The sequence below is a fragment of the Scyliorhinus torazame genome, chromosome 6 (assembly GCF_047496885.1).
Source record: "Scyliorhinus torazame isolate Kashiwa2021f chromosome 6, sScyTor2.1, whole genome shotgun sequence".
Lineage (NCBI taxonomy): Eukaryota > Metazoa > Chordata > Chondrichthyes > Carcharhiniformes > Scyliorhinidae > Scyliorhinus > Scyliorhinus torazame.
The window spans coordinates 304,317,701-304,341,329 of NC_092712.1; the positions used below are offsets into that span (position 1 = coordinate 304,317,701).

General features: G+C 49.2%; 1 protein-coding gene across 1 annotated transcript in view; it reads right to left on the reverse strand.

Annotated features, from left to right (window-relative positions):
* Nucleotides 1–1,703: 1,703 nt before the first annotated feature.
* lztfl1 (leucine zipper transcription factor-like 1) overlaps nucleotides 1,704–23,629 on the reverse strand; it is an 82,409-nt gene continuing 60,483 nt past the window's right edge. Inside the window, exons 9-10 of the mRNA XM_072509969.1 lie at nucleotides 3,685–3,788; nucleotides 1,704–1,885 (exon numbers count right to left, since the gene is read on the reverse strand). Of these exons, the coding sequence (XP_072366070.1) occupies nucleotides 1,867–1,885; nucleotides 3,685–3,788 (123 nt within the window). The 3' untranslated portion in view covers nucleotides 1,704–1,866. The remainder of the gene's footprint in view (nucleotides 1,886–3,684; nucleotides 3,789–23,629) is intronic.

Consider the following 23,629-nt stretch of genomic DNA (forward strand, 5'->3'; position numbering starts at 1 on the left):
GCTGATCTGCATTAACAAGTTACTGGAAGGGTAATTGAAGGGAGCAGGAATGATGGTTTGGAGTACCAAGTTTTAAGATGAAAGGGACTTTACAAAATTCAACTTAAAGCATGTCCAACAGTTTTGTAAATAGCAGCAATTATAAGATAATTCGGTGAGGAAATGTAAAGTGCAAAGAAAAGTCAGGGGATACTGGAAATTGCAATACGCTCTCTTGCAAGGCTATGGATTAAAGACGCAACTGGATGCATTTCAGTTGATAGTGGGATTGAAGAATGTGGTGAGTAGGCGGGAAAGTTGGGGGTTAGTTCTGAAATAGAAAGGGCCTATAAAGACCGTGCAAATCATTCTTTGTCCTGCTGGGGCAGACCTTGAAATGCAGACACAGGTTCATTATAATGCTCCATGCATCATTCCCAGCTTAAGCTCAGCATAGGAAACATTGTACCATGGAGACAACACAGCAGCCTGTCCTCAATTGCAGTAGGATAAGACACAATATTTCCTGCCGCTGATAATAACAACAAAGCAGCTTGTGAAATTCCTAACTTTTTAATATATGTTAAGCTTCATTGGTAAATCAAGATACAAATACTATTTAAAATCCAACTTTGAAATCACAAATATATCCATCAATTAGAGGTATCACTAATTGCTTTATCATAGCAAAATGCCTTAACTTTCAAAAAAGTAAATTAAATATACTGGTCCATAAACAAAGGCTTGCATGACCAATGTAAAAAGATCTAATAAAATCTCTCCAGCACCTATGGCTGTAATCTTACTAGAATTATTCAACATCCTACAAATTAATGTAAAGCAAAGGCAATGTGTTGATGTACGTTTTCAAACTTTGATATTTTAAGCAAGTTTTCTTTTTGTGAGGCAACTTCTGCAAAGTACAGTTATGTGCAAAAGCATTTAGATATTTCAATCAAAATGTAAATGGGCAGAATTTATATTGTGTAAAAGCAGATTATGTCCTATATTTAGATTAAGTACAGTGACAATATTGCATTGAGTCACTTTGCAGTGATAGGTTAATCAAGCCAAAGATTTTCTAATAAATTACAACCATGAAATCCCGACAGGTATTTGGGTGAAATTGTTGTGTTTACCTATATAAGAGAGACTGCATTTCAAAATACTCATTGGATGTGAGGGACATTAGGATGACCCCGAGAATGTGATGAGGTGCTGGGCAAAATTTAATAATGATCATCTTTATTGTCACAAGTAGGCTTACATTAACATTGCAATGAAGTTACTGTGAAAAGCTCCTAGTCGCCACATTCCGGTGCCTGTTCGGGTACACTGAGGGAGAATTCCGAATGTCCAATTTGCCTAACAAGCACATCTTTTGGGACTTATGGGAGGAAACGGGAGCACCCGGAGGAAACCCACGCAGGCACGGGGAGAACGTGCAGACTCCGTACAGACAATGAACCAAGCCGGGAATTGAACCTGGGACCCTGGCGCTGTGAAGCAACATTGCTAACCACTGTGCTAACGTGCCACCTTTCTTAATAGGTGTGTAATATGTACAGTGAGTTTACAATTGACGGAATAATGTGTTCTATTTTGGCTTAATGTCCATGTGATCTGTGGCAACAGAGAGGTGATCGCAGTGATGAATCATCATTGGCTGCCAATTTAATCGAGAAACCAAGGTGATTACAAGGAAATTAAACAAACAGAACATATTTTAAAGGAATGTAATATAATTTTAATTTAAATCAAAATGCTAAAAGAAACAATTCTAAATAAGATAACATAGTTCTCAGACAAGGAGATAATAAAGAATGTAACAAGTCCATTTCTGAAATTTCCTTTCTGGAGCAACTTGACAAAAGCCACATAATGTCCTTAGTCTTCTGCTTCATACCTAATACATTAAACACAAAGTCAGTGTTCAGCCTTCAGTATAAAGGAAAACTATGAAATTTAATTAAAGCAATTTTTAAAAACATTCTAAGAGACAAATTATCTTTGAGGAAATATTTGAAGACTTTCTAACATAGAGCCAGAGAAAAATACTCCCTTTTATGTGAAGTGCCTAAAATTTACAAATATGCATATTAAAATTAACAACATATAAAGAGAAACTGGTCTACCAAGTTTGCCTTATGAAAGAATCATCACTTAATGTGACAGTACCACCCTTTGTAATAACCATCTAATCTTCCAGAAGAGCCAGGAAAACAAGATTTTTTTTTAAACTAGGAAAAATTCAAGGAAAATGTATTGCAGAGAATTCCTTCCACATGTTCCTCAAGGCAATCAAAAATTAGTTCCAAGGAACAATGGTGAATGAGATACACCATCCAACAATTTTGTATACAGCCTTATCAGCATTCTTTGGCTACCCTTTTGATGGACTGCAGAAAATCTGCATCCACTATGAGCCAGCAACCTACTCCAGAGGACGACAAGCCTCTGTGAAAACAACACCCGCCTGACATCTAATACTGTCCTATGCTTATGCAACCTAAATAAATGTCCCCTCCTTCTCCCCCACTATTGTAATTCAAATAATCTGTCCAATTGTTCAAGTCTTTCCTGAACTATATACTTTTCTAGAGTTAAAAGATGCATCTCCCTGAGTGTATCGTGATAACTGAGGGTAGATATGAATCTAGTGGCACTCCTCTGACCTTTTCCAGGAGCTCCACATCTCCCACCATGTGATGGGCTCAGAAATGGAGATAGCGGGCTGGATTCTCCATTTTTGAAACTATGTCCCCCACGCCGGCGTCAAAGCGGCGGAGTTTTACTGTAAAAAAAGCGAATGAATTCATAGCCCTGCAGGGCCTAGCAGGGACCCGGAGTAAATCTCACAGCTTTAGATGCAGATACGGGCCCCCGCACTCCCGGGTCAGAAGCCGCGCTGTGCTCCATGGCGGACTCGGATCACAAAGGTAGATCCCCAAAGGAGAGCCCCCCATCAGACGCGCGCCCGACCCTCAAACTCCAGACATTAATTCCACGGCCGCTTATAAGGCCCCCCCCCCGGCCTCCGATTGTGCGCAGCCGCCACGTGAGCATCCCGACTGGTAATAGCAGGTTAGTTCCACGCCATCGGGAACTTGGCCGGTTGGGTCGGAGAATGTCGGAGCGGGCCTCTGGCAATGGCCCCCCGGCGAACTCCCCAGTGCCCGAGGAATCGCCAAACCGGCACCGGTCATGATTACGATGTCGAACTGGATTCTCCTCCCACGCGCCGGCCGCGATTTCGTTGTCGGGCTGCGGAGAATCCAGCCCAGCATTCCAGACGCGACTATCCAAAGACTTGTACGAGATGTGCTTTGTTTTACATGTAGTTGTCTTAGCTATACATTGTGATATGTTGCTAGCTTTCATTATACCTTTCAGGTGTGGGCTTAAGTGAGGTGCTCTTTCCAAGAGTTGGTGCAGACTCGATGTGCCGAATGGCCTCCTTCTGCACTGTAAATTCTATGTCAAGAAAACTCACTTTTTTCACCCAAAGAATGGTCAACATTTGCAATAGACGTCCAAAGAGGCAAATCCAATAATTTTTTTTTTTTGATTAGATGCTGAATGAGAGGGACTGTTGGGTATTTGTGGATGGAAGGATGAATAAAAACAGACTAAAATGGCCTTGTAATGATATTCTGAAATCAGGACTGGAATCTCTAATCTGGATTGACAGAAATGTGAACTTACTGTGAAAGGCGTTTGCGTAATTCCTTCACTTGCTCGTTCTTCTTTGTTAATATTTCTTTCATGTTGCGATAAGCAGCTGTTTCCTGGAACTTTTTCTCCAGCTCCTGTTGTTAGAATTAGTATTTCATTGAATATTTTGTAGCAGATAAAATGACAATCAATATCCATGACTGGGCAAGGCTTCCCTTCCGGTTGAACATATTTTATCTACAGAAGACCTGCAAGCTGTTCTGTTTTTCACTGGCTGGCTGCTTCTGTTATGACTTTTGGGCAGAACCTTCCACTTGGGCCTAGGCGCAAACCAGGTGGCAGCAGAGTGGCTGCCCATTGTAAACCTCGGTGGCCAATGCCCAACGGTGAAAGTCCTGCCCTTCTTGCAAAGGCCAACTTCAATAGCTTTTACCTTTGCCTCCAATTACAGGCAGCAGTGTGTTCTGCTTTCAGCAGGACAGTACTACGGAGGGAAAAAAGTGAAATTATTTACGACGTGAGGGGGCTGTAGGATTGTGATTTTTAAAAACATGCGTCAAAGAAACAATTGTGGTGAAGGTGGTGTTATTGTTTAACTTCGCCGTCATTGGGCTTCATTGTTCCAGGATGATTTTATATTATTCCCGTTTGCAGACAGCGGGTGTGGCCTGGAATTTTCTTGACACGTGTACTGAAACAACTGCACAAGGCGTAGTCACCTTTTTCACGCAAAATATTTCAGAAATTCATGCTTGACTTATGCTGATATTTATGTTGCACCTGAACCGCCTCCTCATTTAGAGATTCAACGATACCTTGATCGAAACCCGTGAGGCACGATCAATTGAACAAAGACTAGAGTTGGATACAACTGAGGCTTTATTGCTCTAAGATGTGTGGCCTCCCACAGCAGCTGGCAAAATGGCTGCTGAATGGAGGACACGCATATTTATACTCCGCCTACTGGGCGGAGCAAGCAGGCAGGGACTACCGGCGAACCTGTAGTACAAGTTCTACCTTACATCACCTAAAACAGGTGCAACAGTGGTTTACCACATTCACTCCCTGTTAAAATTGAGTCCGGCGGGGTGGTGGAGAATGTTCTATGTTCTATATACAGCAATGAATTTATATTTACAGTATTTGATCAGAAACAAAATGTCTTTTGAAGTCCGGTGCCAGTTAGAGATTTAACCGGTCTGGTGCCTTGATGCTCTGCTGGGACCGACACAGAGGTGGCGGCGATGTTGATGCTGGCCCGATGTCCGGTGACTCCGGGAGCGTGCCAAAATCCTCTTCATCCTCGGGCGTGGGCAGGGGCAGGACGGATGGTCCTGGTGGGGTTAATGCTGGGAGCGCCGGCGGAGGGAGGGTGACGCCGGGCCGGAGAGGTGTGTGTGTGGGGAACCTGCTGGTGCCAGGTCCCTGAGGGAGACAGTATCTTGGCAGACGTCGGGGTACGCCACATAGGCATACTGGGGGTTGGCATGGAGCAATTGCACCCTCTCCACCAACGGGTCCGCCTTTTGGAGGCGGACATGCCTACGTGCCTTCGTAATGCACAAATTGCCCGCAAGAAGTCAAAGAGTTTTGGGTAGCGGAGATATAGAACACAGAACAGTACAGCACAGAACAGGCCCTTCAGCCCTCGATGTTGTGCCGAGCTTTGTCCGAAACCAAGATCATGCTATCCCACTCCCTGTCATTCTGGTGTGCTCCATGTGCCTATCCAATAGCCGCTTGAAAGTTCCTAAAGTGTCCGACTCCACTATCACAGCAGGCAGTCCATTCCACACCCTAACCACTCTCTGAGTAAAGAACCTACCTCGGACATCCCTCCTTTTTCTCCCACCCTGAACCTTACAGTTATGCCCCCTTGTAACAGCTACATCCACCCGAGGAAATAGTCTCTGAACGTCCACGCTATCTATCCCCCTCATCATCTTATAAACCTCTATTAAAGTCGCCTCTCATCCTCCTTCGCTCCAATGAGAAAAGCCCTAGCTCCCTCAACCTTTCCTCATAAGACCTACCCCCCAATCCAGGCAGCATCCTGGTAAATCTCCTTTGCACCCTTTCCAATGCTTCCACATCCTTCCTATAATGAGGTGACCAGAACTGCACACAATACTCCAAATGTGGTCTCACCAGGGTCCTGTACAGTTGCAGCATAACCCCACGGCTCTTAAAACTCAAGCCCCCTGTTAATAAATGCTAACACACTATAGGCCTTCTTCACGGCTCTATCCACTTGAGTGACAACCTTCAGAGATCTGTGGACATGAACCCCAAGATCTCTCTGTTCCTCCACATTCCTCAGAACCCTGCCGTTGACCCTGTAATCCGCATTCAAATTTGTCCTACCAAAACGAATCACCTCGCAGTTATCAGGGTTAAACTCCATCTGCCATTTTTCGGCGGCACTTCCAAGGCACCATTCTCCCAATCCAGAAGGTCAAAAGGTTGCTGAGGTTTTTATGGACGGTGCTTTGTGGTCCTGAGCATGATTACAATGCCTCTACATCCTTGGCCCATGGCAGCTTTCTGACTGCAAGCGAGGGCTAGCATGTTTGGGAACAAATGGACTAAGGGAATATAATGTTCTAGATTATGTGAAAGCAGGACTATGTACACCTATCTGCTTTATTTCTGTTTAGGTAAGCATTAATGAGGTTCAAATACTCGAGAGTGAATATTACTTCCACTACGACTTTGTATAATCAAGCTGATTTTCCTCCTCCTGTACGCCATTCACATTGATCCGGATATTGGTTCACCGTCCATATTCTTGAACTAGTAGAATGCAGAGTATAAAGAGAAAGATGCTGCCAAGTTTGTTACCAGCTCAGCTGCGCCCAATTAACCTCATTTAAAAAGTCACTCCACTTTTCTCTAAAATATGAACTATATATGTTCAAGATAAGGAGTTTGGTGACGGGAATGGTGTCCTCACAGGGAGAAAACGGGAAGAAGTACTATCCAGTTTATTGAGAGAGTCGGTAGGTTTAAAGTAGACATCAGCAAAAGACCCAAAACCGGTGTGAGAGAGAGAGAGAGAGATGAGTCAACCGGAAAAATTACAGTTTGGTGTTCAGTAATGGGGCTGTGATAAGACCATAAAACATAGGAGCAGAATTAGGCCATTCGGCCCATCAGGCCTGCTCCGCCATTCAATCATGGCTGGTATGTTTCTCATCCCCATTCTCCTGCCTTTTCCCCATAACCCCGGATCCCCTTATTAATCAAGAGTCTATCTATCTCTGTCTTAAAGACACTCAGTGATTTGGCCTCCAACGTTTCTGCGGCAAAAAATTCCACAGATTGGCCACCCTCTGGCTGAAGATATTCCTCCTCATCTCAGTTTCAAAGGATCGTCCCTTTGGCCTGAGGCGGTGCCCTGGGGTTCAAGTTTTTCCGACTAGTGAAAACATCCTCTCCACATCCACTCTATCTAGGAATGTTGTCCAGCGGGTTGGTGCTCATATTCAGCAAGCTAGAGTTCCTTATGTCAGACAGAAAGAGCATCCCTTTGTCAACGAGTGTGATAATGACCATCAGGATTGGGCAGGAGAGAACGGTATACTGCAGGTGGAGAGGGAGCTTGACTAAGTGAGAGAATGGATAAAGCCAGCAAGACTGCATCTTTGAACCTTTCTCACTTTGAGTAGCTTTTTGTTTAAACTCCACTCATTCTTAGATAAAAAGGCGCCATGATATGAACCTGCTCGCATTTCAGCAATGCCAATCTAGTTATAAGGTATGTTGATTCGGCTTTGTCAGACTCAAGTCCCTCACTGACCTCTTTTTTTTCTTGACATGTCTCAAACAAAGAGCTCTTTGTTGTTCTTGACATTGAGGAAATGTCATTAATTCTGCATCACATTTTCACTCATCACTTATCTTTGCATGGCTCTTATTTCCTTCATGGGCTTTTCTTTATCTACAGCAATCAAGTTTTCCACTCCTGTCACCTATTACATGTCCACTGATTCCCAAATGCTGGGGAGTAACGCATTCATGCAGTGAGTTATGTGGATTTGTAATGCACTGCCTAAAAAGCTGGCGTCAGCAGACTTCGTAGTTATGTTCAAAAAGTGAACTGGATATATGCTTGAAAAGGAAACGATTTAGTGCTATGGGGAAAGAGTAAGGGAGTTGGACTAATTGAATAGTTCTTTCAAAGTCAAATGGTCTCACTTCTGTGCTTTCTGATTCTGTGATGTATAATTCATGTTACCCAGTGTAGTGTCAGCGAGGCTCCTCCAGGTGATCTGTGGACTGATCCAAAATGCAAGTCACTGACCCTGGTACTCGGCGAGAAAGGTTTCATAGACATTTGCCCCATGTACAGTCGGAGTATGCTGGACTCTTTGGCACAGCTTAGAAGCACTTGCTGTCATTCCCAACAACACATAATTACCAGATTGGATTTTGAACTTTGATGGGGCTGAAAACCAAGAGATGGAACTGGCTGAATGTGGACCCCAGCATAAGGCTGAGTCTCTCCAGCTTGGAACCAGACATGACCTCATTGGTGTCTCATCCAAAGCAGAGCCATTTTCCCCATCATTTCTACAGAGATGTTTTGTGGTGGCAAGTGAAAGGTGGTGGGGTAGGACTGGTGGGTGGGCTGTAAGGGCTTTTTGCCCCACCAAAGTGGTCTGCGGATGTGAAAGTTTGAGAACCACTGCTTTAAGCTAACTGTATTATATTACCTTTGTAAAAAATGTTCATTCTTGGACATTGTTGACTAGATTGGGATTTTGTTGTGCATCCTTAACTGCTCTGTTTTGTACAACCGAATAGCTTGCTAGATCACTTCAGAGGATAGTTTTTTTAAAAAAATATATTTTATTGAAATTTTTTTCCCTGAGCAACATTTTTCCCGCTTACAAAACAAGCGAAACGATAACAGTAACAAAACAGAAATTTTTTAACTTTTTAACAATAATAATAATAGTAGTAATAATATACAAGTAGCAAAACCTCGTACTCTATTGACCTATACTCAACTGCCTCCCCCCTCCCCCCCCCCCCCCCCCCCCTGGGTTGCTGCTGCTGGTCATCCGTCTTCCCTCTAACGTTCCCCTAGGTAGTCGAGAAATGGCTGCCACCGCCTGGTGAACCCTTGAGCCGATCCTCTCTGGGTAAACTTTATCTGCTCCAGTTTAATAAACCCCGCCATATCGTTTACCCAGGCCTCCAGTCCGGGGGGTTTCGCCTCCTTCCACATGAGTAGGATCCTGCGCCGGGCTACGAGGGACGCAAAGGCCACGACATCGGCCTCTTTCGCCTCCTGCACTCCCGGCTCTTCCGCAACTCCAAATAGAGCTAACCCCCAGCCTGGTTTGACCCGGGCCTTCACCACCTGCGAAATCACTCCCGTCACTCCCTTCCAATACCCTTCCAGTGCCGGGCACGCCCAAAACATATGTGCGTGGTTTGCCGGGCTCCCGCCACACCTCCCACATTTGTCCTCCACTCCAAAGAACCTGCTCAATCTTGCCCCCGTTATGTGTGCTCTATGTAGCACCTTAAATTGAATCAGGCTAAGCCTGGCGCATGAGGAAGAGGAATTTACCCAGCTTAGGGCATCAGCCCACATACCCTCCTCTATCTCCTCCCCTAATTCTTCTTCCCACTTTCTTTTTAGTTCGCCCACCGACTCCTCCCCCTCTTCCCTCATCTCTCTATAAATCTCTGACACCTTGCCCTCTCCGACCCACACCCCTGAAAGCACCCTGTCCTGTATCCCCTGTGTCGGGAGCCGCGGAAATTCCCTCACCTGTTGTCTAGTAAACGCCCTCACCTGCATATATCTCAAGAAATTCCCCCGGGGTAACTTATACTTTTCCTCCAGTGCTCCCAAGCTCGCAAAAGTCCCATCTATGAATAAATCTCCCACCTTCCTAATTCCCAACTGGTACCAGCTTTGAAATCCTCCATCCATTCTTCCTGGGGAGAACCTATGGTTGTTCCTGATAGGGGATCCCACCAGGGCTCCCCGCACCCCTCTCTGTCGCCTCCACTGTCCCCATATGTTCAGTGTTGCCGCCACCACCGGGTTCGTGGTGTACTTTTTCAGTGAGAACGGTAGCGGCGCCGTCACCAGCGCCTCTAGACTCGTCCCTTTACAGGACCTTCTCTCCAGCCTTTTCCACGCCGCTCCCTCACCCCCCATCATCCATCTACGTATCATTGCCACATTGGCGGCCCAATAATAATCTCCCAAGTTCGGTAGTGCCAGTCCTCCTCTGTCCCTACTGCGCTGAAGGAACCCCCTCCTTACTCTCGGAACTTTCCCTGCCCACACAAAGCTCGTAATGCTCCTATCTATTTTATTAAAAAAGGTCCTGGTGATTAAAATAGGGAGACATTGAAATACAAATAAGAACCTCGGGAGGACCATCATCTTAATTGCTTGCACCCTGCCCGCCAGCGATAAAGGCTGCATGTCCCACCTCTTAAAGTCCTCCTCCATTTGTTCTACCAGCCATGTCAGATTAAGTCTGTGCAAGGTTCCCCAGCTCCTAGCGATCTGAATCCCCAAGTATCGGAAGTTTCTTTCCACTTCCCTTAGCGGTGAGCCTTCCATCTCTCTACTCTGGTCCCCTGGATGTATCACATATAATTCACTCTTCCCCATGTTTAACCTATACCCCGAAAATTCCCCGAACCTCCTCAAGATTTGCATAACCTCTATCATCCCCCCCGCTGGGTCCGACACGTATAGCAATAGGTCATCCGCGTATAACGAGACTCGGTGTTCTTCTCCCCCTCTAGTCACCCCTCTCCATTTCCTGGAGTCTCTCAGCGCCATGGCCAGAGGTTCAATTGCCAGTGCAAACAACAATGGAGACAGCGGGCATCCCTGTCTTGTTCCCCTATATAATCGGAAATACTCCGATCTATGTCGACCTGTAACTACGCTTGCCGTCGGTGCCCCATAAAGTAGTCTAACCCAGCGAATAAATCCGTTCCCAACCCCAAACCTCCTTAACACTTCCCATAAATACTCCCACTCCACCCTATCAAATGCCTTCTCTGCGTCCATTGCCGCCACTATCTCTGCCTCCCCCTCCACTGAGGGCATCATTATCACCCCTAATAGCCGTCGCACGTTAACATTCAATTGTCTCCCTTTTACGAACCCTGTCTGGTCTTCGTGCACCACCCCTGGGACACAGTCCTCTATCCTCGATGCCAGCACCTTTGCTAGCAGTTTGGCGTCCACGTTCAATAGTGAAATAGGTCTATAGGACCCACACTGCATCGGATCTTTGTCCCTCTTCAAAATTAGCGATATCGTCGCCTCCGCCATTGTCAGGGGTAGTGTCCCCCCTTCCCTGGCCTCATTGAACGTCCTCGCCAACAACGGGGCCAACAAGTCCACATATTTTCTGTAGAATTTCACCGGGAACCCGTCTGGCCCCGGGGCCTTCCCTGCTTCCCAGTCCCTTAATAACCTCGTCCACCTCAATCGGCGCCCCCAGGCCTGCCACCGCCTGCTCCTCCACTTTCGGGAACCTCAACTGGTCCAGGAACTGCCGCATCCCCTCCTCTCCCTCTGGGGGCTAAGACCTATACAGTTCTTCATAAAAGGTCTTAAACACCTCATTTATCTTTCCTGCACTTCGCACGGTGTCTCCCCTTTCATCCCTAATTCCTCCTATCTCCCTCGCTGCTGCCCTCTTTCGCAGTTGGTGCACCAACAGGCGACTAGCCTTTTCTCCATATTCATACCTCCTCCCCTGTGCCTTCCTCCACAGTACATCCGCCTTTCTGGTGGTCAGAAGGTCAAACTCGGTCTGGAGTCGTCTCCTCTCCCTGTACAGCTCCTCCTCCGGGGTCTCTGCAAATTCCCTGTCCACCCTTAAAATCTCCCCCAGTAATCTATCCCTTTCCTTGGCCTCTGTTTTCCTTTTGTGGGCCCCAATAGAAATCAGCTCTCCTCTGACCACCGCTTTTAGTGCTTCCCAGACCACTCCCACAGGGACCTCACCGTCGTCATTGACCTCCAGGTATCTCTCGATGCACCCCCTCACTCTTGCACACACTCCCTCATCCGCCATCAGTCCCACATCTAATCGCCAGAGTGTTCTCTGCTCCCTGTCCTCTCCTACTTCCAGGTCCACCCAATGTGGGGCATGATCCGAAACCGCTATGGCTGAGTATTCAGCTTCTTCCACCCTAGAGATCAACGACCTTCCTAGAACAAAAAAATCTATCCGGGAGTACACTTTATGGACGTGGGAGAAGAAGGAATACTCCCTAGCCCTGGGTCTAAGAAATCGCCATGGATCCACTCCCCCCATTTGGTCCATAAACCCCTTAAGTACCTTGGCCGCTGCCGGCCTTCTTCCAGTCCTTGAGCTGGATCTATCTAGCCCCGGGTCCAGCACCGTATTGAAGTCCCCTCCTAAAATCAAATTTCCTGCCTCCAGGTCCGGAATACGCCCCAGCATCCGTCTCATGAACCCCGCATCGTCCCAATTTGGGGCATACACATTAACCAACACGACCTCCATTCCCTCCAGCCTACCACTCACCATTACATATCTACCTCCACTATCTGCTACGATGTTCTTTGCTTCAAATGCTACCCATTTCCCCACCAAAATGACCACCCCTCTGTTCTTTGCGTCCAGTCCTGAGTGGAACACCTGTCCCACCCATCCTTTCCTTAGCCTAACTTGGTCCGCCACCTTTAGGTGCGTCTCTTGGAGCATAACCACGTCTGCCCTTAGTCCTTTCAAATGCGCGAGCGTCGGGCCCTTTTTATCGGTCCGTTCAGGCCTCTCACGTTCCACGTGATCAGCCTCACTAGGGGGCTACCTGCCCCCCTCCCGTGTCGACTAGCCATTACCTTCTCTAGGCCAGTCCCATATCCCGCCTCCGCGCTCCCGCTCGCTCCCCCAGCGTCGCATTCCGCCCCCGACCACCTTCTCTTTAGCCATTTCCTTTTGGATTTCCGCAGCAGCAACCCAGTTGTCCCCTTCCCCCCTCCCCCCCCCCCCCCCCAGATCCCTATCTAGCTTGATTGCTCCCCCCATATCACTTCCGTAAGTCAGCTGACTTCAACTGACCCCGGCTGCTCCTGCTCGCTCCTCGGCCCCCCCGGTGTGAGGGAACTCCCATCCGCCTTGCGCCTGTTTTCCCGCCTTATTCTTTCTGGCGCGGGAACATCCCTTTACTTGTCCCGCCTCTTATGGCGCAGCTCCCTTTCCCCTCCCCCTCTCCTTCCCCATTCTCTGACTATGTCCCGCCTCTCCCCCCTCACCGGCGCCCACATTTCCCCAGTATCCCCCCCTTCCCTGTTTACTTCTCGCTTAACTTTCACCATCCCATTAACAAAAACAATAATAACAACAATAACAGTTCCCTGCAGCATCAGTCCCTCAGTTCCGGTCCAGTTTCTCTTCATTGAGGAAGGACCATGCTTCCTCCGCCGTCTCGAAATAATAGTGTCTCTCCTGATGCGTGACCCATAGTCTTGCCGGCTGCAGCATCCCAAACTTCACCTTCCTTTTGTGCAAAACCTCTTTGGCTCGGTTGAAGCTCGCCCTCCTTCTCGCCACCTCCGCACTCCAATCCTGGTAGATCCTTACCACCGCATTCTCCCATCTGCTACTCCGCACCTTTTTGGCCCATCTCAGGACCTCTTCTCTGTCCTTAAGGCGGTAGAATCGCACGATTATCGCCCTCGGTGGTTCTCCCGCTTTTGGTCTTCTCGCCGGGATCCGATTTGCCCACTCCACCTCCATGGGGCCTGCAGGGGCCTCAGCACCCATCAGTGAGCTCAGCATCTTACTTGCGTACGCTCCACAGTCCACTCCTTCCACACCCTCCGGGAGACCTAGTATCCTAAGGTTCTTCCTTCGCGCTCCATTTTCAAGGGCCTCAATCCTGTCAGCACACTTTTGATGAAGTGCCTCGTGCGTCTGAGTCTTGACCGCCAGGCCCAGGACCTCGTCCTCAATACCTGACACCTTCTGGTCCACCACGCGAAGTTCCGTCTCCTGGGTCTTTAGAGTCTCCTTAAGCCCCTCAATTGCCTGTAACAACGGGGTCATTACCTCCTTCTTCAGCAGGTCCACGCACCGTCTCACCACCTCGTCCTGCTCAGGCCCCCATGTCACCTGTGGTTTCTCCGCCGCCATTTTGTTTCACTCCCTCTCTCTCTCTCTCTCTGATCTTCTGGCTGCAGATTCTTCGGGCTGCAGCCGCCGCCGCCGGTTTTTCCCTCCGTCTTTCGGGGGGGACTCCCTTCCCTCGCGCCTCGCACCGGGTTTTACGGCCGTCCAAGTCCCTGGTGGGGCTCTTAAAAGAGCCCGAAGTTCCGTCGGAGCTGGAGCCGCCGAAACGTGCGGCTAGCTCATCCCTGCCGCAACCGGAAGTCTCACTTCAGAGGATAGTTAAGAGTGTACCACAATGACGTGGGATTGGAGTCACATATAGGTCAGGCCTGGTATAGGTGACAAGTTTATTTCCCACAAAGGATATTAGTGAACAAGTTAGGTTTCTGTGAAACCATTGTTGTCACACTTACAGAGGCTAGCTTTTTAAGTAAAGCGCAAATTTTCAGTTATTAATCCAGGCCTCTGGATGTCCCGTGCAGTAACATAACTGTTCTGCTCATCCCATTTCTGTACGTTTCGATTCAAACTGGCATCTTCCCCTCCACAAAGTTTGCTCCCTTCCCCACCTGCCCTTTTCCACTCACCAGCCTGATCATTCGACAGGCCACTTTCCGCCAATTCCCAACAAAATCACACCACCAAATAAATCTTCTCCTCCTCCATTCCCTCTGTGACACCCGGTTCATTTTCCACCTCTTCACTTTCCCTTGCAGGGACATAAAAATAATGGCATGTACTTCCTCCAGACTGGTATAATCTATTTGTTGCTCATGGTGTGATCTGCTCTACACCAGGGAGACCAAATTCAGATCAAATGGCTTGTGTGTGAAATAGAATCATAGAATTCCTACAGTGCAGAAGGAGGCCATTCAGCCCATCGAGTCTGCACCGACCCTCTGAAAGATAACCTTACCTTGGCCCACTCCCCCGCCCTATCTCCGTACGCTCATAACCCCACCTAACCTACACATCCTTGGACACCAAGGGCAATTTAGTATGGCCAAGCCACCTAAGCTGTACATCTTTGGGCTGTGGGAGGAAACCGGGGCACCCGGAGGAAACCCACGCAGACACGGAGAGAACGTACAAACTGTACACAGGCACTGTACACAGGCAGTCACCCAGGGCCGGAATTGAACCCGGGCCCTTGGCGCTGTGAGGCAGCAGTGCTAACCACTCTGCTACCGTGTTCTCTCCACATCTGTGACTTTGATCTCTCAGCCACTCCCACTACCCAACCCACATTGACCTCTCAACCTTTGACTCTCTGTATTGTTCCAATAAAGCTCAGTGCATGTTTCATACGCCTCAGACTTCTATTCAGCACAACCCAACCCTCTGGCGTCAATACCAATGTTAATCATTTCAGACCTAACCATAGATTTCACTTTATGTTTAGCAGCAAGTATTAGTTTGGGATGGGTGTGACACTATTTCAGGGGCGGAAGAGGGTGGCAGGAGAGACATTTGTGGTTTAGGGCGAGAACCCTCTAATGGAACACTGCGCTTGCAGAGTAATCTGCACTCTTGCTGCGGAATTGTTATTTAACCTTCCCCCCCTCGTGCTCCTGACCTGCTTTGCTTTGTCAGTTTTTCACACTTTTATTTAAACCACCCTTGTTCCTCTCGACCACTTCAGCTGTACACATTATGCCTTGTAAATGTCTTTAATGGACTTCCGGGTGCGGCGATGACCAGCTGAGTCGCACGTTTCGGCAGCTCCCTGTGAAACGGACTTTTGGGCTCTTGATAGGAGCCCCAACGGCAATTTTAACGGCTAAAAACACCGTGCGGTAAACCAGGAGGGTGTTCCCCCTGGACACGGATGGAAAAAGGAGAGGAAAGTGGCCGGATTGCAGCGGATCCTTTGGAACAACGGCAAGGAAGGCAAGCAAAAACCAAGATGGCGTCGGAAGGTGGCAGTTTCATATGGGGCCCTGAACAACAAGAGTTCTTGAAATGCTGCGTGGAGGAGATAAAAAAGGAAATGAAGAAAGAGTTGTTGGCCCCGATACTACAGGCGATCGAAGGGCTAAAGGAGGAACAAAAGACCCAGGAGCAGGAGCTTCGGGTCGTGAAGGCGAAAGCAGCCGAGAATGAGAACGATATACAGGGCCTGGTGGTGAAGTCGGAGATACAGGAGGCACACCAGAAACGATGTGTGGAGAGGTTGGAGGCACTGGAAAACAACGCAAGGAGGAACAACCTGAGGATTCTTGGCCTTCCTGAAGGTGTGGAGGGGGCGGACGTCGGGGCATATGTGAGCACGATGCTGCATTCGTTAATGGGAGCGGAGGCCCCGACGGGTCCGTTGGAGGTGGAGGGAGCGTACCGAGTTATGGTGCGAGGATCGAGAGCAGGAGAAACTCCCAGAGCCATAGTGGTGAGATTCCTCCGTTTTAAGGATAGAGAAATGGTCCTTAGATGGGCGAAGAAAACTCGGTGCAGTAAATGGGAGAACGCGGTGATCCGCGTTTATCAAGACTGGAGTGCGGAGGTGGCGAGAAGGAGGGCGAGCTTTAATCGGGCCAAGGCGGTACTTCACAAAAGGAAGATAAAATTTGGAATGCTGCAACCGGCAAGACTGTGGGTCACATATCAAGGGAGGCACCACTACTTTGAGACGGCGGATGAAGCGTGGACTTTTATTGTAGAAGAAAAACTGGAATGAGTGGATTATGAAAAAGAACGTTTGGACAAAGTGGTGGGGCGAATGGGGGGGGCGAAGAGGGGTTTTATGTTCTAATCCTGCGGTATGGTAACTTTTCTTTCTCCCACAGGTGGTGATGGGGGGAGGTGGGGAGGGAGAGGAGATGGGGCGTTGGCCATGGGAGGCGGGGCCGAGGGAGAGGCGCGGGCTTGGTTCCCGCGCTATGATAATTATGGCGGGAATAGAGAAGCAGGAAGGAGGGGGCGTCGCACGGTGCGAGCCGTGGTCACGGGGGGAAGCCGAGGTCAGCCAGAGTTTGCTGACTTCTGGGAGCAACATGGGGGGAGTAATTACGCTAGCGGGGGGTCTAGCGGGGGGGGGGTGGGAGGGGGGAATTACTGGGTTGCTGCTGCTGGGGAAAGGGGGGAGTGGGTACGGGAGAGGATGGGCGGGGGGGCACCGCCTGGGGGAGATACAGCTGCGTGGGAACTGGGTGAGAAGTTGGAAAAAGATGATGGCTAACCGGCAAGGGGGGGGGGTGGGAAGCCCCCCAACTCGGCTGATCACGTGGAACGTGAGAGGGCTCAACGGGCCGATAAAGAGGGCACGAGTACTCGCACACCTTAAGAAACTTAAAGCAGATGTGGTTATGTTACAGGAAACGCACCTGAAACTGATAGACCAGGTTAGGCTGCGTAAAGGATGGGTGGGGCAGGTGTTCCATTCGGGGCTGGATGCGAAAAACAGGGGGGTGGCTATATTAGTGGGGAAGCGGGTAATGTTCGAGGCAAAGACTATAGTGGTGGATAACGGGGGCAGATACGTGATGGTGAGTGGCAAATTACAGGGAGAGATGGTGGTTTTGGTAAACGTGTATGCCCCGAACTGGGATGATGCCAACTTAATGAGGCGAATGCTAGGACGCATCCCGGACCTAGAGACGGGAAAGCTGATAATGGGGGGAGACTTTAACACGGTGTTGGAACCAAGGCTGGATAGGTCGAAGTCCAGGACTGGTAGGAGGCCGGCAGCAGCCAAGGTGCTTAAGGATTTTATGGAGCAGATGGGAGGTGTGGACCCGTGGAGATTCAGTAGACCTAGGAGTAAGGAGTTCTCGTTTTTCTCCTATGTCCATAAAGTCTATTCGCGCATAGACTTTTTTGTGTTGGGTAGGGCATTGATCCCGAAGGTGAGGGGAACGGAATATACGGCTATAGCCATTTCAGATCATGCCCCACACTGGGTAGACTTGGAGATAGGGGAGGAAACAGGAGGGCGCCCACCCTGGAGAATGGACATGGGACTAATGGCGGATGATGGGGTGTGCCTAAGGGTGAGGGGATGTATTGAAAAGTACTTGGAACTCAATGACAATGGGGAGGTTCAGGTGGGAGTGGTCTGGGAGGGGTTGAAGGCGGTGGTTAGGGGGGAGCTGATATCAATAAGGACACATAAAGGGAAGCAGGAGAGTAAGGAACGGGAGCGGTTGCTGCAAGAACTTTTGAGGGTGGACAGACAATATGCGGAAGCACCGGAGGAGGGACTGTACAGGGAAAGGCAAAGGCTGCATGTGGAATTTGACTTGCTGACTACAGGCACTGCAGAGGCACAATGGAGGAAGGCGCAGGGTGTACAGTATGAATATGGGGAGAAGGCGAGCAGATTGCTGGCACACCAATTGAGGAAAAGGGGAGCAGCGAGGGAAATAGGGGGAGTGAGGGATGAGGAAGGAGAGATGGAGCGGGGGGCGGAGAGAGTGAATGAAGTGTTCAAGACATTTTATAAAAAATTGTATGAAGCTCAACCCCCGGATGGGAGGGAGAGAATGATGGATTTTTTGGATCGGCTGGAAATTCCCAAGGTGGAAGAGCAGGAAAGGGTGGGACTGGGAGCACAGATCACGGTAGAAGAAGTGGTGAAAGGAATTAGGAACATGCAGACGGGAAAGGCCCCGGGACCGGACGGATTCCCAGTTGAATTTTACAGAAAGTATTTGGACTTGCTCGCCCCGGTACTGACGAGGACCTTTAACGAGGCAAAGGAAAGGGGACAACTGCCCCCGACTATGTCTGAAGCAACGATATCGCTTCTCTTAAAGAAGGAAAAGGATCCGCTACAATGCGGGTCCTACAGACCAATTTCCCTCCTAAATGTGGATGCCAAGGTCCTGGCCAAGGTAATGGCAATGAGAATAGAGGAATGTGTCCCGGGGGTGGTTCACGAGGACCAAACTGGGTTTGTGAAGGGGAGACAGCTGAACACGAATATACGGAGGCTGTTAGGGGTAATGATGATGGCCCCACCAGAGGGTGAAACGGAGATAGTAGTGGCGATGGATGCCGAGAAAGCATTTGATAGAGTGGAATGGGATTATCTGTGGGAGGTGTTGAGGAGATTTGGTTTTGGAGAGGGGTATGTTAGATGGGTGCAGCTGTTGTATAGGGCCCCAGTGGCGAGTGTGGTCACGAATGGACGGGGATCGGCATATTTTCGGCTCCATAGAGGGACAAGGCAGGGATGTCCTCTGTCCCCATTACTGTTTGCACTGGCGATTGAGCCCCTGGCGATAGCGCTGAGAGGTTCCAAGAGATGGAGGGGAATACTTAGGGGAGGAGAAGAACACTTTATATGCGGATGATCTGCTACTATATGTGGCGGATCCGGCGGAGGGGATGCCAGAAATAATGCGGATACTTGGGGAGTTTGGGGATTTTTCAGGGTATAAATTGAACATGGGGAAGAGTGAGCTGTTTGTGGTGCATCCAGGGGAGCAGAGTAGAGAAATAGAAGACCTACCGTTGAGGAAGGTAACAAGAGACTTTCGTTACCTGGGGATCCAGATAGCTAAGAATTGGGGCACATTGCACAGGCTAAATTTAACGCGGTTGGTGGAACAGATGGAGGAAGATTTCAAGAGATGGGATATGGTAGCACTGTCAATGGCAGGGAGGGTGCAGGCGGTTAAGATGGTGGTCCTCCCGAGATTCCTCTTTGTGTTTCAGTGCCTCCCGGTGGTGATCACGAAGGCTTTTTTTAAAAGGATAGAAAAGAGCATCATGGGTTTTGTTTGGGCCGGGAAGACTCCGAGAGTGAGGAAGGGATTCTTACAGCGTAGTAGGGATAGGGGGGGGCTGGCATTACCGAGCCTAAGTGAGTATTATTGGGCCGCTAATATTTCAATGGTGAGTAAGTGGATGGGAGAGGAGGAGGGAGCGGCGTGGAAGAGATTAGAGAGGGCGTCCTGTAGGGGGACCAGCCTGCAGGCTATGGTGACAGCCCCATTGCCGTTCTCACCGAGGAACTACACCACGAGCCCGGTGGTGGTAGCTACATTGAAGATTTGGGGACAGTGGAGACGACATAGGGGAAAGACCGGAGCATTGGGGGGGGTCCCCGATAAGAAACAACCATAGGTTTGCCCCGGGGGGAATGGATGGGGGATATGGAATGTGGCAAAGAGCAGGAATAACGCAACTGAAAGATCTATTTGTGGACGGGAAGTTCGCAAGTCTGGGAGCGCTGACCGAGAAATATGGGTTGCCCCAAGGGAATGCATTCAGGTACATGCAATTGAGGGCTTTTGCGAGGCAACAGGTGAGGGAATTCCCGCAGCTCCCGACACAAGAGGTGCAGGACAGAGTCATCTCAAAGAAATGGGTGGGGGATGGTAAGGTGTCGGATATATATAGGGAAATGAGGGACGAAGGGGAGACTATGGTGGACGAACTAAAAGGGAAATGGGAAGAAGAGCTAGGGGAGGAGATCGAGGAGGGGCTGTGGGCAGATGCCCTAAACAGGGTAAACTCGTCGTCCTCGTGCGCCAGGCTAAGCCTGATTCAGTTTAAGGTATTACACAGAGCACATATGACTGGAACACGGCTCAGTAAATTTTTTGGGGTGGAGGATAGGTGTGCGAGGTGCTCGAGAAGCCCAGCGAATCATACCCATATGTTTTGGTCATGCCCGGCACTACAGGGGTTTTGGGTGGGGGTGACAAAGGCGCTTTCAAAAGTAGTAGGAGTCCGGGTCGAACCAAGCTGGGGGTTGGCTATATTTGGGGTTGCACAAGAGCCGGGAGTGCAGGAGGCGAGAGAGGCCGATGTTTTGGCCTTTGCGTCCCTAGTAGCCCGGCGCAGGATATTGCTAATGTGGAAAGAAGCCAAGCCCCCGGGGGTGGAGACCTGGATAAATGATATGGCGGGGTTCATAAAGCTAGAGCGGATTAAGTTCGTCCTAAGGGGGTCGGCTCAAGGGTTCACCAGGCGGTGGCAACCGTTCGTCGAATATCTTGCGGAAAGATAGATGGGGGAAAAAAGAAGGCAGCAGCAGCAGCCCAGGACTTGGGGGGGGGGGGGGGGGGGGATGGGGGGGGGGGGGGGGGTATAGCCTGTGACAAGGCAGTTGCCAATTAGGGCTAGTTTTCATTTTTGTTATTTAATATTTATTTATTTGTTGTTTTTTGTTTATATAAAAAAGGTCATTATTATCTGTATTGTTATAATGTTGTGTAAAGGATGCACAATGTACTGTGTTGGTTGACCAAAAATTTTCAATAAAATATTTATTAAAAAAAAAAGTAAATGTCTTTAATTTCTCTCTCATTATGTCTCTTATTGTTTCATGTTAATATCACCATTTAACCACTTCATGTTTTCTACTGAAGTTCTATGTCATTCTGTCTTTTTTTCCTCAGAGACGTGTGTGTGTGTTTCTGCTCCTTGTTTTTGCTTGTACTTTTTAAACTGCTGCTCATATCTTCCAATTCCCACACTTGAGCTGTGGATGTCGTCTACATGGACTTTAATAAGGCATTTGACAAGGTTCCTCCTGGCAGACTGGTACAAAAGGTAAAGTCGCATAGGATTCGGGGTGTGCTAGCTTTTTGGGTAAAGAACTGGCTTGGCAACAGGAGACAGAGTAACAGTGGAATGGAGTTTTCCAGAATGGAGATCTGTAACTAGTGGTGTTCCACAGGGATCGGTGCTTGGACCACCGCTGTTTGTAATATATATATAAATGATCTGGAGAAAAATGTAGATGGTCTGATTAGCAAATTTGCAGATGACACTAAGATAGGTGGAGCTGCAGATAGTGAAGGGAACCGTCAGAGAATACAGCAGAATATAGATAGATTGGAGAGTTGGGCAGAGAAATGGCAGATAAGGAGTTCAAATCGGACAAATGCGAGGTGATGCATTTTGGGAGGTCACATTCAGGTGTGAATTATACAGTAAATGGCAGAACCCTTAGGAGCATTGACATACAGAGGGATCTGGGCGTTCATGCCCATAGTTCCATGAAAGTGGCAATGCTGGTGGATAAAGAAGGCATGTTTGCCTTCATCGGCCGGGGCATCGAGTACAAGAGTTGGCAGGTCATGTTACAGTTGTATAAGACTATAGTTAGACCACATTCGGAATATTGCGTGCAGTTCTGGCCGCCACTATCAGATGCTTTGGAGAGAGTGCAAAGAAGGGTTACCAGGATGTTGCCTGGTCTGGAGGGTGTTAGCTATGAGGAGAGGTTGAATAAACTTGGATTGTTTTTGTTGGAAAGACGGAGGCTGAGGGGAGACCTGATTGAGGTCTACAGAATTGCGAGAGGTATAGATGGTGAATAGTCAGAAGCTTTTTCCCAGGTGAAAGACTCAATTACAAGGGGGCACAGGTTGAAGGTGAGAGGGGAAAGGGGAGATGTGCGGGGAAAGTTTCACACAGAGGATGGTGGGTGCCTGGAACACGTTGCCAGTGGAGGTGGTGGAGGCAGGCACGATAGCAACGTTTAAGATGTATCTTAATAGACACATGAACATGCGGGGAATGGAGGGATACAGATCGTATGGGGAATAAGTAGTAGGTTTAAATAAGGAATCTGGATCAGCACAGGCTTGATAGGCTTGATAGGCTTGAAGGGCCTGTTCCTGTGCTGTAATGTTCTTTGTGCTTATTCGTCATCTATCCTCCCCCAGCAACTGACCAATTTGATGACTGGTCCCGGTATTTTCTGTTGTTGAGCATTTCTCAATGACAGTTCATTCAGAAGTCAAGTTGAAAATAGCAGCAACGAGCTTCTAAACCACTTTTTCAACAATGGAGGATTAGCTTAGCAGAACAGTGATGTATCACCCTGAACAAACAGTACAAGGTTTCAATGAAAATCCATTCCCCATACAGATCAAGCAGCCTTTATCCCAAAACCCTTTGGGATAACTGCATTTTGGATTTCAGATAGGGCGCGACCTACTGGCTGTTCACACCGGCGGGATATACCGGTCCCACGTCGGGTTTCCCGGTGACAAGGGGTGCAGTCACGGAAAAATCCCGTTGCCGACGGCAGGGTCAGTAAATCCCGCCCAATACTTTGGTTTCCTGATATCTCTTATGAACTTATCTTGCAATAGCCTAAGCCTGGGCTAGCTATAGTTTAATGCACACTTGGCCAACCTTTTCGTGCGACGGGCCACATTTCAATTTTTTTCTCACTCAAGGGGCCAATGTGCAAATTTCGGAAGATAAGGGGCGTCATTCTCCGACCCCCCGCCGGGTTGGAGAATCGCCGGGGGCTGCCGTGAATCCCGCCCCCGCCGGTTGCCGAAGTCTCCGGTACCGGATATTCGGCGGGGGCGGGAATCGGGCCGCGCCGGTTGGCGGGACCCCCCGCTGGATTCTCCGGCCCGGATGGGCCGACGTCCCGCCGATAAATTGCCTGTCCCGCCGGGGTAAATTAAAGTACCTATTTACCGGCGGGACAAGGTGGCGTGGGCGGGCTCCGGGGTCCTGGGGGGGGCGCATGGCGATCTGACACCGGGGGGTGCCCCCACGGTGGCCTAGCCCGCGATCGGGGCCCACCGATCCGCGGGCAGGCCTGTGCCGTGGGGGCACTCTTTCCCTTCCGCCTCCGCAACGGTCTCCACCATGGCGGAGGCGGAAGAGACTCTCCCCACTGCGCATGCGTGGGAAACTGTCAGCAGCCGCTGACGCTCCCGCGCATGCGCCGCCCCGACATGTCATTTCCGCGCCAGCTGGCGGGGCAACAAAGGCCGTTTCCGCCAGCTGGCGGGGCGAAAATTCCTCCGGCGCCGGCCTAGCCCCTCAATGTTGGGGCTCGGCCCCCAAAGATGCGGAGCATTCCGCACCTTTGGGGCGGCGCGATGCCCGTCTGATTGACGCCGTTTTGGGCGCCAGTC